The following is a 15,153-nucleotide window of genomic DNA, read 5'->3' as shown; positions in this document are numbered from 1 at the left end:
GAAAAGAACTCACCCCCTCCATCACATTGGAAACAGAGAATATTTTCAAAGAAATGATTTTTGACAAAGGAGTGAAAATTTTGAAACAACTTGAAAGTCTCAAACTTATATTTCATAAAGAAAATCCAGGTGTAACAAGAATAATTGTCAACAAATATAAGATAATATCTAATTCCAGATATAGAGGCAATTGGGACAGACCCTCAAACATCAGATCAGATAACTTCAAAAGGTCTTGCAGCTCTTTTATTAATAGAATGAAAAGGTAGAACATGACTCTTACATAAAAGATAGCTAGAAAATTTTTTGTCATCGACATTTAGCCTTAAACTAGACTTGGGAATGAAACTATCTGAGACAAGATTTTCAATGAAATGACTACTACAATGACCATGCCAAAGATTTGGCTTATTAGATTTAGAGACACTAAAGACACATTTAGGAATAACTGAAGATGACGATAAGGAGAGCTTCAAGTTGGGATCAACAGGGCGAACACGAGTAGAAGGATCTTCTTGAATAACATACATATTGCCCTGTCATTTTTCTTCAGCAAACGTCTCCCTCGTGCAAAGGTCCTTAACATGAATAGAAAAGAGAGTAAATTCAACTGAAGCATTGATATCATCAACAAGCTTAGAAACAGAAACAATATTTTTCTTGATATTAGGAGCATGAAGAACATTTGAAAGACTGAGAGAGGACTTAGACATAGGAATAACAGAGTTTCCAATGTGAGAAATAGAATAATGAGATCCATCTCCAGTGACTATGTTATTTCTACCAATGTAAGGAACAAGATTTAGGAGCTTACCAGCATCATCAGTAACATGAGTATCTGCCTTGGAGTCCACATACCAAGTACATTGATCATTCTGTTTCAGATTTAATCCTGTCAAAGCTAACAATAGCAACTCCTTTACTTCTCCACGGGCCTTTGAACTATCTATCCCCTTCTTCGCTTCTGTCTACGGTGATTTTCCTTTATTTTGAGGGTTGAAACAATCGTTAGCCTTGTTGTGCCCCTTTTTATTGCACAGAAAACAAGAAGTAATTGGCCTTTGTTTCTGTGAGTTGGGAGGTATATTGGGCGTAGGTAATATTCCACGACCTCCTTGTCCATTCCTTCCTTGTCCTCCCCTTCCTTGAAAATCATAACTTCCTCGTCCTCGTCCATAGGCTAGCCTTGTGGCAAGAACATCTTGTGTGCCTGCATGTACATGTGATTCTTCAGAGAACCCTTTCAAGGTTATCTCATATTGTAAAAGTTTTGCACGCAGATCTTCAAATTTGGGTAGATCAGGTAAACACAATAAGAAAATAACAATCATATGATAGTCAGGCCCTAACCCACTCAGAGTTTGTTGTACCATCTCTTTATCACTCGCTACACAACCCATCATTGTTAGTTGATCTGTAATAGTTTTCATTTTGTTCAAGTACTCCATGATAGTCATGGAGTCCTTTCTCAACATCTGAAATTCTCTTTTAAGAAACACCACCCTGGCTTGAGAAACCTGTGAATATGTCTGAACCAATCTATCCCACAGTTGCATGGCCGAACAGTCATCTGGAATTGTCACAAGCACCTCTTATGACAGTGTATAAGTGATATAAGCAACCAGCGCCTGGTTCCTTTTCATTCAGGTTATATACTCTAGGTTTCTGACATACACTATGGTAGATGCTCTGTTACTGTCCTTTTCTTCCTATGATATAAACTCTGTAGGGACTAGAATAGATTCATCCAGATGTCCAGAAAGATCTTGACTCCTTATGAAAGGAATTATCTGTCTCTTTCAAGTCAAGAAATTAGAATTATTCAACTTTTCAGACACAAGTTGACTAAGAAAACTTGAAGAAAGACCAGATTGGGAAGGGAACGAGTCCATGTTTCAAAAGGAAGAAGAATACAAGAAATGCAGATAAAAAAAAAGTAGAATGTCCGACACACAGCCCAACGATAACTTGAGAAATCAATATATCAAAGGCAACTTTTAGTCTCAAAGGAAATTCTACCACCTTTTTTTTTACAGGGACAAACTTTAATATTCTCCTTTTACAAACTGCAAGCAGTCATGCAAACGGATGAATGTAGTTAGAAATTCAATTTCCTTTGTAAAAAAAAATTCTTCAAGAATCAACTATATTGGGCTAAGTGAAGGGAAGTGGACAATCTGCAATTTTAGAGGACAGTGAAAGAAGCACAAGACTCAAGATAAGAGGAATAGGAAAATCAGAAAAAAAAATCACAAGAAACAAACCATAAAGCCTTTAGAATAAGAAAGTGTTCAGATTCAAACACGATGGGAAAATATGCAGATCATGGGCAGAAAGCAATGGATTGGGTGTATCAAAGAAAGGAAGAATCTCAGACTGACGTGAAGAACAGAAGAGTTTTAGGCACGTTAGAGGCAGAATAACAAAATTTCAGATTGACGTCAGGAATAAAAAGATTTCAAGAAAGAAGATATCAGCAATCAATAAGAGATAAAATGAAGAAAGGAATGTAGACTCAAGAAAAAGATACAGATGCAGATAAATTGAAGAAAGAGATGCAGTCGTAGGTTGGAAGAAAACAGAACAGAAAGAAGGATTAATTCTTGACTTGGGAGATTAGAAGATCTCTCTGGTCATACCTTTTGGAAGCAATCCCAGATCCAGATCTAGCGTGGCTATGATACCATGTTAGAATTTGGGACATCCAGAGTTCTATCATACAACAAGAAGGGAGGACACAAAGAGAAGGAGCTGCGGCAAAAACCCACGATTCCCAATTCAGGAATCGGCATAAACTATTCTCATTATATGTTATGACTAACACAAAGTTTAGGGTACTAAAATACCCTTTTACAACATAATGAAATTACAAGCCATTAATGAAGTGCATCAGCCCTGTACAAAATATCTTGTTTATGACAATTTTCAGAATCAGAACCTCTGACAAAAATTCTTAGAAACAGAACCTTGTTTTTGAAAATCAAGGAGGTCCCTAATAGAAAATAACAGAAACTATGTAGACTAAAATTATAATATAATCATAAACAATATTAAATAACACTTTAAAAGAGAAAAATGGAAGGGGAGGGGTTCTCGGCCCTTCTACTTCTCAAATGAAAAACCTTAAACCCCTTCTCTCTATTGTCCCTCTCTCATTCTTTTGGTCGATCATCCCTCTTCAGTAACCAAGATTTACCATTGGAGAATCCTTCCGACCGACGACCCTATTATGGGGATGTTGTTCACCCGTAATTGAGGATGGTGGCACCTTTTTTGGGCATTGAGGTTTTCTTGTTTCAAGGAAATCAACAAAGCTCTTTTTTCGTCTATATGGCCAGACAACGGGCACAGTTGAGCAGATGGGGGTTGATCACCCTCAACTCTCCAGTGGTAACAGTGCATCCGCTGGCGGTGATCAATGCATGTTACAACGTCTGCTTTATTTTTTCTTTTTCCCTTTGAGAATGTGGTTTTTCAAACCTTAGATCGATGGTGTCCGATTTGTTTGACTATCTGAACCCTATTCCAGGATTTGAAAAAAAAAATTGGCAACCTTGAGATTGAACCCTTTGTCGTTGATTGTCAACGACCAAAGGAGTGAATCCTTCTAGTCGTTTAGCCTCACCGCTTTCAATTTTTTGTAAAATAAAATTTTTGTTTGACAGGAAAACGAATGTGGCGGGTATTGTCAGACAATATTACTAACCCGAGAGAATATCGATCACCAGGAAAACAAAAATACGAGTACATTTTTTTTTGTACCCTAAATCAAAACTGGGTTTTCGCAATGGGAACCCCTGGTTCACCATTTGCCAAAACAAAAAATTACATGACATTTTTCATTAAATTTACCATTTTTTGTTTTTGTTTTTGGATTTTTATTTTTTCGGTGATGAATAATAATAATAATAAATCATCCATAATCTCGTCGATGAATAACCCAAGTTAAATTTCAAGGACGAAATTTTTTTGAGGAAAATATGTAAAACCCATAATTTTTCAAGATTTTACGATAAATAATAACAGATTAAGGTTAAAAATTTTTAAAATTAAGCTATAAATTTAATTATAATTCAAATATTATTTGGGGTTTAGAATAAAGTTCGAGTTGAGAATTTAGCCTGATCAGGGTTTTAAGTTTTACCAAATCTAATCTGAGTTTTAATGTTAGTCAAGATTCGAACTAAGTATATATTTTAATTTGAAATCTTATTGAATTTCGATTTCAATTTCTGAAGTTTTATTAATCTGAATTTTGATTCAGAAATTCAAATTCGGATCGGATTTGGATTTGAATTCAGATTCAATAATTGTCTAGAATATTATAATTGGATTTGGAGTTGATTCATATCTAATTTAAGACTTAATCGAATATTAGTTCCAGTTTGAAACCTAATGTACAAAAGCAAAATGAAATCAAATAGTCAATACGACAACAAGTCCTGCCAACTCAGGTAGTAATCGTTTCGAAGTGAATTATTGAGAAAATGATATTTTCAGAAGAAAATTTTTATAGTGATAATGCTATAGGGTCTATAGGGTTTAGAAAAAATTATTAATATGTAAAAGAAACCCCTACACGCCCCTAGGTCTCATCGACCCCATTGAGTTTCAAATTTTCCAGAAATTATTTTTGAAGAAGTTGAATTAACCCTTAAGAAATATAAATAATTTATATAAATGGACATTTACATTTGAATTTGTAAAGATTTGAATTTGAATTTAATTGAAATTCAAAGTTAATTTAGGCTTAAATGATATTTAGAATTTAAGTACAATTTAAGGTGAATGTGGAATTTTGAATTATATTTTTTTATAAAATTCGGAGTTAGCCCTAATGGAATTAATTAAAAATAAATAATTTAAAATGTTTAAGACTTTAAAATATATATTAATAAAATTTAATTAGGCATGGTTTAATTAAATTTCATTAGGCTTTTCTATCTTTGAAAATTCTCTGTTCTCTTAGAAATAAAAGAAGAAATAGAAAATTGAAATATCTATTGCAAAGGTAAAGTATCAAGCCATGATGCAACTACAGCTGTCATGGTTCAACTTCTTAAATATATGGGTGTTATGATCTTCTACAGCTTTATATTATGATAATCAAAGTGTTATGTATAACTAAGAATCATGAGTTCATAAGCGTAAAAATATATTGAGATAGATTGCCATTATGTGCATCAAGAGTATCTCAAGAGCACCATCTGTTCGCCATCTGTTTGTTTTGTATATCAGATTGTTAATATATTCACTAAAGCACAACCAAGAGCTCAACTTTCCAACTTCATCTCCAAACATGTGATGTTCATCATTAGTGTCTTGAGTTTGAGGGGAAGTGTGAAATTTACAGGTTGAATGTGCTTAGCAACATACTCCAACCATTTAATATAACTAGGGATATTCTAGACATCTTTTTTGTTCTTTTGCTATGGAACCCTAATAAAGAGGGTGTATATCATTGTACCATTATCTTTTCATGTTATGGAATAATAGAATGAGCCATCATCCTCTACCACTTTCCATTTTGCTCTTCTATATACATCACTGAACAGTTTACACAAGAAACTGCGATTAAGGCTTTAAAATATTAATTAACAACAATTTTGCCCATCTGAAAATGAACATTTTGCCCTCTTTAATAACTGTAAACAAAAATCTGTGAATACAAACTATAGATCCTGCCATATTTATGGCAAATAAATACAAAGTTTAGGAACCTTAATCCAAAATGGTCTATGGCATAAATTTCCATGGCATTCAGCTTGTGATTTTCCTTTACTTGCCAGCAGCAAGATCATGGAAGATCAAGAACTTTATCGATTGTGGAATCCAAAGCATCTACATTCCTTCTCAAGGACTTCCTTTACATCATATTAAGGAATAACATAGCAAAATACAGGTACTTACCATATTAACAAAAAAACTAACTTGAAGAAAAACACAATAACGGCCACACACCCACATCCATCTCATGGTTAGACAAATAAACATATCGGTTGATTGCACAGTCAACCAATCATTAGCCTATATACAAGTTATATCAAAGTATCCACACTAGTTTTTTATTGTATTCACGTATATGAATGTGTATGGGGTTGGATTATGATGTTACTACTACTTCCTGTAGTAAGATATTTTGGTTATCTATTTTTTACTTTGTTTTATTTTGCTCAGTCACACTCAACAAGGAGTTTAACATATTCTAACATTTATGGCTATTAATGCATATGCTAATGATATTGCTGATTTAAGAGTCACATGTTACCATTTTCAGGTCAAATCAAATTCTCTTAAATTGGCAGAGCAGGAAAATTATGTCCAAGTAGATGAGCTTTCATGATCTTATGAAATTAACAATAAGCCTATCAAGACAACAATTATATAGCACAATTACTCATTAAAAAAAGAGCCGAACACTAAACTGGATTACTGTTGCTAGGCTAAAAACGTATGTTCAAGTAGATGAGCTTTCTTGATCCCATGAAATTAACTCCAGGTCTATCCAGACAACAATTATGTATCACAATTACCCATTAAGAACGAGTTTCAATGTGTATTTGACAAAGTATTCACTAAAAAATTACCATGTCAGGCAAAAGGATACAATTGGATTGCTAGAATTTCAGTGCCTTTCATTTCTTCATTTAATCTGCAACAAACATGAAATATTTAAAACTAAATGAGTATGAAATAGATCAATAGTGTTGCTTATTAACATTACAGGAAGGAAACATAGTGCACGTTAAGATTCTTCCTATTTAAGGAGACGAATAAAGTTCAAAAATGAAGACAGCCAAAATAGAAAAGAAAATTCCCAGGAGTCCTTGTTACATCCTCTTCTCTAACAACCAACCATGAAGGTAATTACTAATAATGATTAAATAAAATATGCAACAGAAGATAATGATCTGAAGGTAAAACTGGTCAGACAGCACGAACAAATAAGCCAAGTGTTATATTACAATCACGTCTTTGTGCCTCGTATCATTAAACACAAGGTAGACAACAGAACAATTGTACACTTCTTTGTATTGATTTCTGGCAAAAAAAAGTGATTTGCAATGTCCTTGTCGGTTTTATATGCTCTCTTCCAGAGAATTTATCTATTAAATAGAGGCCATTTCAGAATCTCTGATTTGAATTTGAATATAAGCATCTTTTCAATACATATCCCCTTAGAACAATAATCTTTGGTGCACCACAATGGAGGCAAGTGATGTTTTAGTTCTCTCATTAGTAGAGCCTTTAAGATTGCTTGGCTGCTTTGAATCTCTTAAGAAATTTAGAAGATCAACTTATATTACATTAGGAGAAAGGTCCATTTTGAACCAAGATTGGTCGGAAGAAATGAAGTTTTAGGGCCCGTTTGTTTCATGGGTATGGGCATGTTGTTCAAAAAACCACCCCATGCACCTTTTCCATATGAAATGGCTTCCCCACCCCCTCTTAGTAGGGAAGCCATTTCATATGAAATGGTGAGCCCCACGAGAAAATGCAGGCCCCAACACAGTGCCACGTACATGTGGGCCCCACTTTTCTCACAGGGAGAACTTCCTTGTGTTGGTTTCTAGCAAAAATAGTGAATTGCAACGTCCTTGTTGATTTCATATGCTTTCCTCCAGAGGAACTCATCTATTCGTCAGAGGCTGTCTCAGAATCTCTGATTGAAATTTGAATATCAGAACTGCCCCATAATGATGGCCTCCTAGAACACTAACCTTTGGAGCACGCAATGGAGGCAAGAGATGTTTTAGCTCTCTCATTAGTAGAACCATTGCAGATTTCTTGGTTGCTTTGAATCTCTGAAGAAAATTACAAGCTCGAGTTATATTACATTAGGACGAAGGTCCATTTTGAACCCAGATACATGGAAGATATGAAGTTTTAGGGCCCGTTTAATACATGGGAGGGAGAGAATCCCCTTTCATGTGAAACAAGAAGGTGGTTCGAATCTGGCTTCCCTCATCCATCAAGACTCTAGCTTCTTATGTAATATCTCATGAATTTTTGCTTAAATTAAAATTTAATCAAAGTTATCTTTATTAAATAAATATACATTTTATTATTAAATTGATATAATATATTATATATATGTGGATAACGAAATATGGATCTTTGACCCTTTGGGTCAAGATCCAAGATCCATATGAGGTAAGATGGATCTGGATATGGATCTTGGACCCTTTGGATCAAGATCCAATATCCAATTGTAATGGAATAGATAAGTGGCTGAGGTTGAGTTTGGACACACATATGGTTCTTGGATCTGTTGCTGAGATCCATGATCCATAAAGATCCATATGGGTGTGGATAAATAAGTTTTAAAAAAATGAATTTTTAATTAAAATAGTAAAATAATATATATATATATATATATTAGATATTTATATATATATATATATATTAGATATATATGGAGAGTTTGGTTAGAAGAGGGTTTCTAGTTCCTTGAGGAAATAGAATACCTTCTATTTCCAAAAAAGAAAAGAAACATGGACATCCCTTTTTGAGGAGTCCTAGTTCTTTTATAAAAGAGGCGTGAGCCTCTCTTTCTCAAAAACACATCAACGTGTTTTGAGAGAGAGAGAGAGAGCTGAATCTAGTGATAGAGAGAGAGAGAGGAAGGGCTGCGACATAGGCTGCAGGCCAGCGTGTTCCTTCTTCTTCAGCGTCTCCATCTTCTTCTCCTTCGTTGTTCGCATCGTACGGGTTCTTCTCTTACTCCGATGGTCGAGGGGTTTAGCATGGACCGAATCATGCATGGGTAATAAGAGGACCAAATTTGTGTTTGATGCACAGTTTTTTATCTTCCAGATCTTGTTTCCTTGATTTTTACCGATCTGCCTTGATGGGATTTAGTTAACTTAAAAAGATTAAGTTACTTTATGATGTATTGTTGTAATTAAATCCTGTTAAGTTGGGCATATATATATATATATATATATATGTCTGTGTATTTTTGTTCGTGAACAAGGTTCGCGGCATGTATATATATCTGTGTTTTCCTGCGTTTTTCTGCATTCTTAAACAGGGTTCGCAGTGGGTTTATCATATATATATATATATATATATATATATATATATATATATATATATATATATATATATATATATATATATGTCTGTGTTTTCTGTTCTTGAACCGAGTACACAGGGGATTTATAAGTATTTGGGTTTAAGATAAAAATCTGTGTTTCTTTTGCAGAACCAGTTTCGGAAATCTAAATTTCTGGTTGAGTTTAATACAAATCTGTGTAAATTTTGGTTGGGTTTAATACACGCATATATTTTTTTTCTGCACGTGTGTTGACATGACCACAAGCAGACCTGTCATTATTTTTGTGTGTGTAGACAGGAACCACACACTATTCTGTAATTTTTCTTTATGTGCAAGATAGTGTCAAAAAATCAAAATCGATTTATCTGTTTAAGTCGGTTAGAACCGATTGAATCCTGTCTATACAATAATATGTACCTTGCTGCACCAGAAATGAATTTTTGTGGGAATCTATTAAAACAGACCAGTCACTGTTAAGGAATTGATTGAAACAGCATCAGTTCCTTTGTTTGAAATCTATTTGTGAAAGCTGATCAATCGAATCTATCTCTGACTGAATTCCGTCAGTTAGCATAGACACGGTTTGCATTGACAGCAAGAGATTGACCTGCAGCGATATTAACTGTGGGGTGATATCATCAGCGCCATTGCTAAATTTTGTTTCTCTATAACCTGTGAACCATAATTGATGTCTTATCTGTCCATGAGTTTTTGCAATTCCAAGCAAACTCCATTTGAGTTCTTGTTGATTAAACAAAGTCAATATACTGATTGTGTTTGAATCTGTTCTAGACAAGCTTGAGTTTTGAAATCTGATTTGAGATATATATATATATATATATATATATATATATTGACAGCAAACTTGAGAGTTTCTGTCTCAGTTTGGCTGCAAGTATAAACCTGTTTTTACTCTCTATGTCATTTGGTTTTTCTTAACCTGATTAGCTTAACATATATATATATATATATGTGTGTGTGTGTGTGTGTGTGTGTGTGTGTCATTAAGCATTGGGCCTAAGAGACTGTCAAAAATAGTTCAGTGTCGTATGTACCTGAATTAAAAAAAAAATTGATTTGAAACCTGAATTTTTTTTTAAGTTGCCTAAAAATCTGATTTTTATTAGAAGTTGTCAAATCTGATCAGTTTTGGATATTTAGACAAATCTGAAATTTTTAGATGTTAAATCTGGTCGGTTACAAAAGTTTGGATTGTTAGCCGATTTGATAAATCAGATTTGCTTGGTTCAATGTGCATTCATTTATTTGATGTGAATATGCATTAATGTTACATTCTGAACACCAATTTAAATATCTTTGTGTGATTTATGTTCACTGGAATTTACAATGTCATTTAAATTGTCATTAGATTGTATAGTGGTTATGTGTAAACCACTTATGGACCTTTTGAGGCTAGGAACACCTGGTGCTCATGGAATAGTAAATTGTAAATACATTGCAAAACAATTTTGGTATTGTTTTTTAATTAATTACACTATCGAATTAAAAGGGGCAAAGGCTCGAAATATGTTATTGTATGATGATTTGCAAAACTATAAATTAAGACTGGTAAAAGTTTAACGACCCCAACTTATCCTCGTGAAAAGTGAAAAAAAAAATTAAGCAATTACAGAAACCATAACCCAAGGATCTGGGGTCTCACAGACTTAACATACATTGAATCAACCAACGAATAACCAACTTTATTAATCAAATACTAAATGTCATAAAACAGAAATAAAATGATGAATGCAATCCAGAGCCATACTATCAAGAATAACATAAATAAGCCACACGATCTCGCAGGCTCCATGTGGCAGTCACTCCCATCACTGAGTTCCAGGTCCTGAGAAAACATTTGAGACACCAGGTAAGAACCAGAGATTCTTTGTACGAATTCCTGTAAAAATCCAAACAAAAAATAAAAAAGAATAAATCAAATTCATGCAAATATTCAAAAGAATATAACAACAATCTCATAATTCATTTCCCATTCGAGCAATTAAAAGCAAGTGTCATGCACTAACAATTTCTCACATGAGACAAAAACAAGTACGAATGAATATACTAATGCAAAACAGTAAAGATACATGATTCAATGCACATGCATGAATAAATTATTAAGTTATTATCAGAGTTTTCTTTTGCATGACCTTATTAAATGCACACAATTTTTAGTTTCACTTTTCATTAACCCGTAGATACTCAAAATGGGCACAACAATTCTCGAAGTCCAAGTTAGGTTCACAGTTGTAGCTTAACATACAATTTGTATTTTATTACTGGGTTTTACACTTGTTCTTCAACCGATATCAAGAATCACTATCATCCATCAAAACATTAGAAATGAACATTTAATGTCGAGACATCAGAAAAATCAATATCCACTGATGTCACTTTCTTAGTATATCAATAACAACAGTTGTGTCACACAACCACCCCCAGACAAAGTGGCTGAAAACTCTCTAAAACTGTTGTCAGGAGGCTAACCAACATATCAAGTTCAAGGGCACAAATGCACACAGAGTTTTAGTATCCTCACAATTTCTGCAAAATCGCCATCCAGGATTCCCACACTGTGGAAGGGACATCTAGGAAGAGAATTAATTACATTGTTTGTCGCTTTTATCTTTTTAACAAAATCAAGTTTTTTACACAAGAACCATTTTGCAAATCAACATGCAAAACCCAACACGGGACTTGGCCCGCTACAATTTAACAGTAAAATTAAATTAGAAAGCTAATAATTTTAGAGTGAATTTTGCAATGCATAAAACAAGTCTTGGAGCAACACATGCTCCCGACCCACATGGCCTACTGATGCAGCGAAAGAAGGACCGAAGCTTCACGTTAATGGGTGTCGCGTCTACCCACCTTGACGCAGTGAAGGAGTCGACGCAGATGCGCAGATGGGGGTTATCATTGATGTTGACTCTTCAATGCACGATAGTGCAGCCCACAGTAACTCAATGGCACGTTGAATCAAAGGCTCGGATCAATGGGTCCGAGTAACATGTTATTAAACAAAAAAAGGACTGACAGGGCATACAGGGAAAACAACCATTAACTAACAGAAAATAAAGAATGACAGTGCGTTAGGAAAGAGGAAGAATAAAAAAAACTGACAGCAATGGACGTGAGTTGTAAAGAAAAACAAAAAAAATAGCAAAGAAAATTGCGGAGGAAAGATGGCTTCTGCCAAAAAATGAATGTTCTCTTTTTTTTTCTTCACTGTCACACGCAAACCTAAGTTGGGTTATTTAAAAGGGTTTGGCTGGATCCGGGTCTCGGGTTCGGACCCGAGACAAACTTTGCCTATTGCTGGATTTGGAACGTGCTCTGCATCATTGTTCGGGGCCTGCTCTGCATCATTCTCCCCGGATTGGGAAGAAATCGGCTCCAACAACTGATCTTCTCCACAGTAAGCATATAGATCAAACACACCGAAGATAGGCGCTTTCATTTGAAATTGTGATCTGCTCCTGACTCTGCAAACTTACCCATGACCACATCTCCAGCTTGCAAGTTGGCACCAATAAATGGGAATCCATCATCATCAAGGTTGGCTACCCTACCATACCCACGGAGCGTTTTTCCAAAATCTACCGCCCCTTTCATTTTGCAACGCTCCCCTGTCTCCTTCACAACGTCAACTTCAGATTTATAACTTCTGATATGCTCAGCCCTGAACATGCCACGCGGATGGGGAGAACTACCGCAACCTGCATCCCTGTACAAGGTTTCCTCAACGCCTTCTCGTCGTGCCCTGTGTTGGAGCGTCATCGGGGCTGGATCGACGATGGTAGTATCAACAGGGTTAATCGCGCGCGCGCCTAACTGATTCAATTGCACTGCGTGCGCATCCACCTTGGATTCAAGCGCATTCATCCGTGCTTCAACCCCATCCATGCGCTTTGACAGACCGGCTACCTCCTTTTGTAGGTATAGCATATCTTCCTGCATCTCCGTCAACTTGTTGAGTAGCCTCTTCATGATCTCCTCTCGTGCCTTTCCGCTCATAGAATCGTTCCTCGCTTCTTGCGTCATGTCATTGACGAAGGAAGAGGGGTTGGGCTCTGATACCACTTTGATGTAGCAAAAGAAGGACTGAAGCTTCACGTTAATGGGTGTCCCGTCTACCCACCTTGACGCAGTGAAGGAGTCGACGCAGATGCGCAGATGGGGGGTTATCGTTGATGTTGACTCTTCAATGCACGATGGTGCAACACACAGTAATTCAATGGCATGTTGAATCAAAGGCTCGAATCAATGGGTCCGAGTAACATGTTATTAAACAAAAAAAGGACCGACAAGGCTTACAGGGAAAACAACCATTAACTAACAGAAAATAAAGAATGACAGTGCATTGGAAAAGAGGAAGAATAAAAAAACTGACAGCAATGGACATCAGCTGTAAAGGAAAACAAAAAATAGCAAAGAAAACTTCAGAGGAAAGACGGTTGCGGCCAAAAAATGAATGTTCTCTTTTTTTTCTTCACTGCCGCACGTAACCCTAAGTTGGGTTATTTAAAAGGGTTTGGCTGAATCCGGGTCTCGGGTCCAGACTCAGACCCGAGACGAACTTTGCCTGTTGTTGGATCTGGAACGTGCTCTGCATCATTGTTCTGGGCCTACTCTGCATACACCAATGCATTTCATGCAAAATCCTTAGTGAACATGCACATACACAGTTGTTCAAAACATGTCCACAATGCACATTCAATCATACATAACAATTATGTACATAAAAACAATTTGCATATGCACGTGAACAAATGCTTGCAACATACATTTGTCTTGATCCATTTTATGTATATAAGCTCTCAAATATGTGCATGATCATATTCATGCATACAATAAATTTCATTTTTTTCGTGCATATGACATAAGCATTGCAACAAAATAATTCAATGAATAATATATAAGCAACAAGTACTCCGCAATTCATATGGATTAGATCTGAACATACTACATAGTTCAGGAAGCATACCATACAAACTGTGTCACACCTATGCCACAGCCCATGCACAAGACAGCATGCTTCCCCTGGGCATTGGTATGTTGTTGGCAGCATGTTCATGCAACCACATGTTGTGGACAACATACAGTCTTGCACAAATATGTGCAACACTGTTCTGCCCTAAAACGGCTCACTAAAATCATAAATAGAACACATTTAACAACATTAGGATAACTCATTTGGCAGCATTGAGAACAAATAAAATTCAATCAATCATGACAGCATGAAGAGAATATTTTAACAGGGTGCCAACATGGATCAGAAATCATGATATCAAGGTTGTTTCGATGCCAACCAATATGGTAGCATCAACAACATAGTATGTAAAACCCAAAAAAAATACTTAGATTCCCTCGCGCCCTGACCCAACCCGGACCCGACCCGGACCCATTGGAGGCACCGCCTCCCTCGCGCCCTTTAAGGACAGCGAGGCAAAGGGGGGAGGTTTCTCGAAACCTCCTTCTCCTCTGCTCTCGCTCTCTCCTCACTCTCTCCGCCGACCGCCTCTCTCACTCTCCTCGTGTCTGCCGACTACCAGGCCACCGGCGACGCTCGCACGTCGGCGACCCTCCCTCCGGCAGCCCCCAGGTACGCCTCCCTCGTCCTTCTCCTTTTCTTTCTGTCTCTCTCTCCCTCACTCTCCGTTTGCGCAGGGAGGGGTTGAGCCACCTCCCTCGATCACAAGGGAGGGGCAAAGCCCCCTCCTTGCTGCCTTAAATCGCAGGGGAGGGCAGAGCCCCCTCCCTGCGATGTGTTTTGCGAGGGAGGGGCCCAACCCCCTCCCGATATCTCGTTTTGGCATGGAAGGGGCCGAGCCCTCCCTGTGCTCCCTGCGGCCAAGGGAGGGGTCGAGCCCCTCCATGCCCCCTTTTACGGCAGGGGAGGGGGTCGAGCCCCTCCCTGCTCCTTGTTACGGCAGGGGAGGAGGTCAAGCCCCTCCTTGCACCCTCGTTGTTCAGGGAAGGGGTTGCGACCATCCCTGCACCTCCCAGCGACAGGGAAGGGGCGGAGCCCCCTCCCTGTACCCCCTGTATGCAAGGGAGGGGCGGAGCCCCTTCCCTACGTACCCTTT

General features: G+C 36.9%; 1 protein-coding gene across 1 annotated transcript in view; it reads right to left on the bottom strand.

The window, feature by feature from the left end:
* Nucleotides 1-5,555: 5,555 nt before the first annotated feature.
* Nucleotides 5,556-15,153, bottom strand: part of LOC149813324 (uncharacterized) — a 36,581-nt gene continuing 26,983 nt past the window's right edge. Inside the window, exons 4-5 of the mRNA XM_089992109.1 lie at nucleotides 6,608-6,652; nucleotides 5,556-5,864 (exon numbers count right to left, since the gene is read on the bottom strand). Coding sequence (XP_089848235.1) covers nucleotides 5,798-5,864; nucleotides 6,608-6,652 — 112 coding nt within the window. The 3' untranslated portion in view covers nucleotides 5,556-5,797. The remainder of the gene's footprint in view (nucleotides 5,865-6,607; nucleotides 6,653-15,153) is intronic.

The sequence above is a fragment of the Nuphar pumila genome, chromosome 16 (assembly GCF_984573655.1).
Source record: "Nuphar pumila chromosome 16, dmNupPumi1.hap1.1, whole genome shotgun sequence".
NCBI classification, from domain to species: domain Eukaryota; kingdom Viridiplantae; phylum Streptophyta; class Magnoliopsida; order Nymphaeales; family Nymphaeaceae; genus Nuphar; species Nuphar pumila.
Note: the sequence above shows the minus strand (reverse complement) of the source record. Positions and strands in the feature narration are given on the sequence as shown.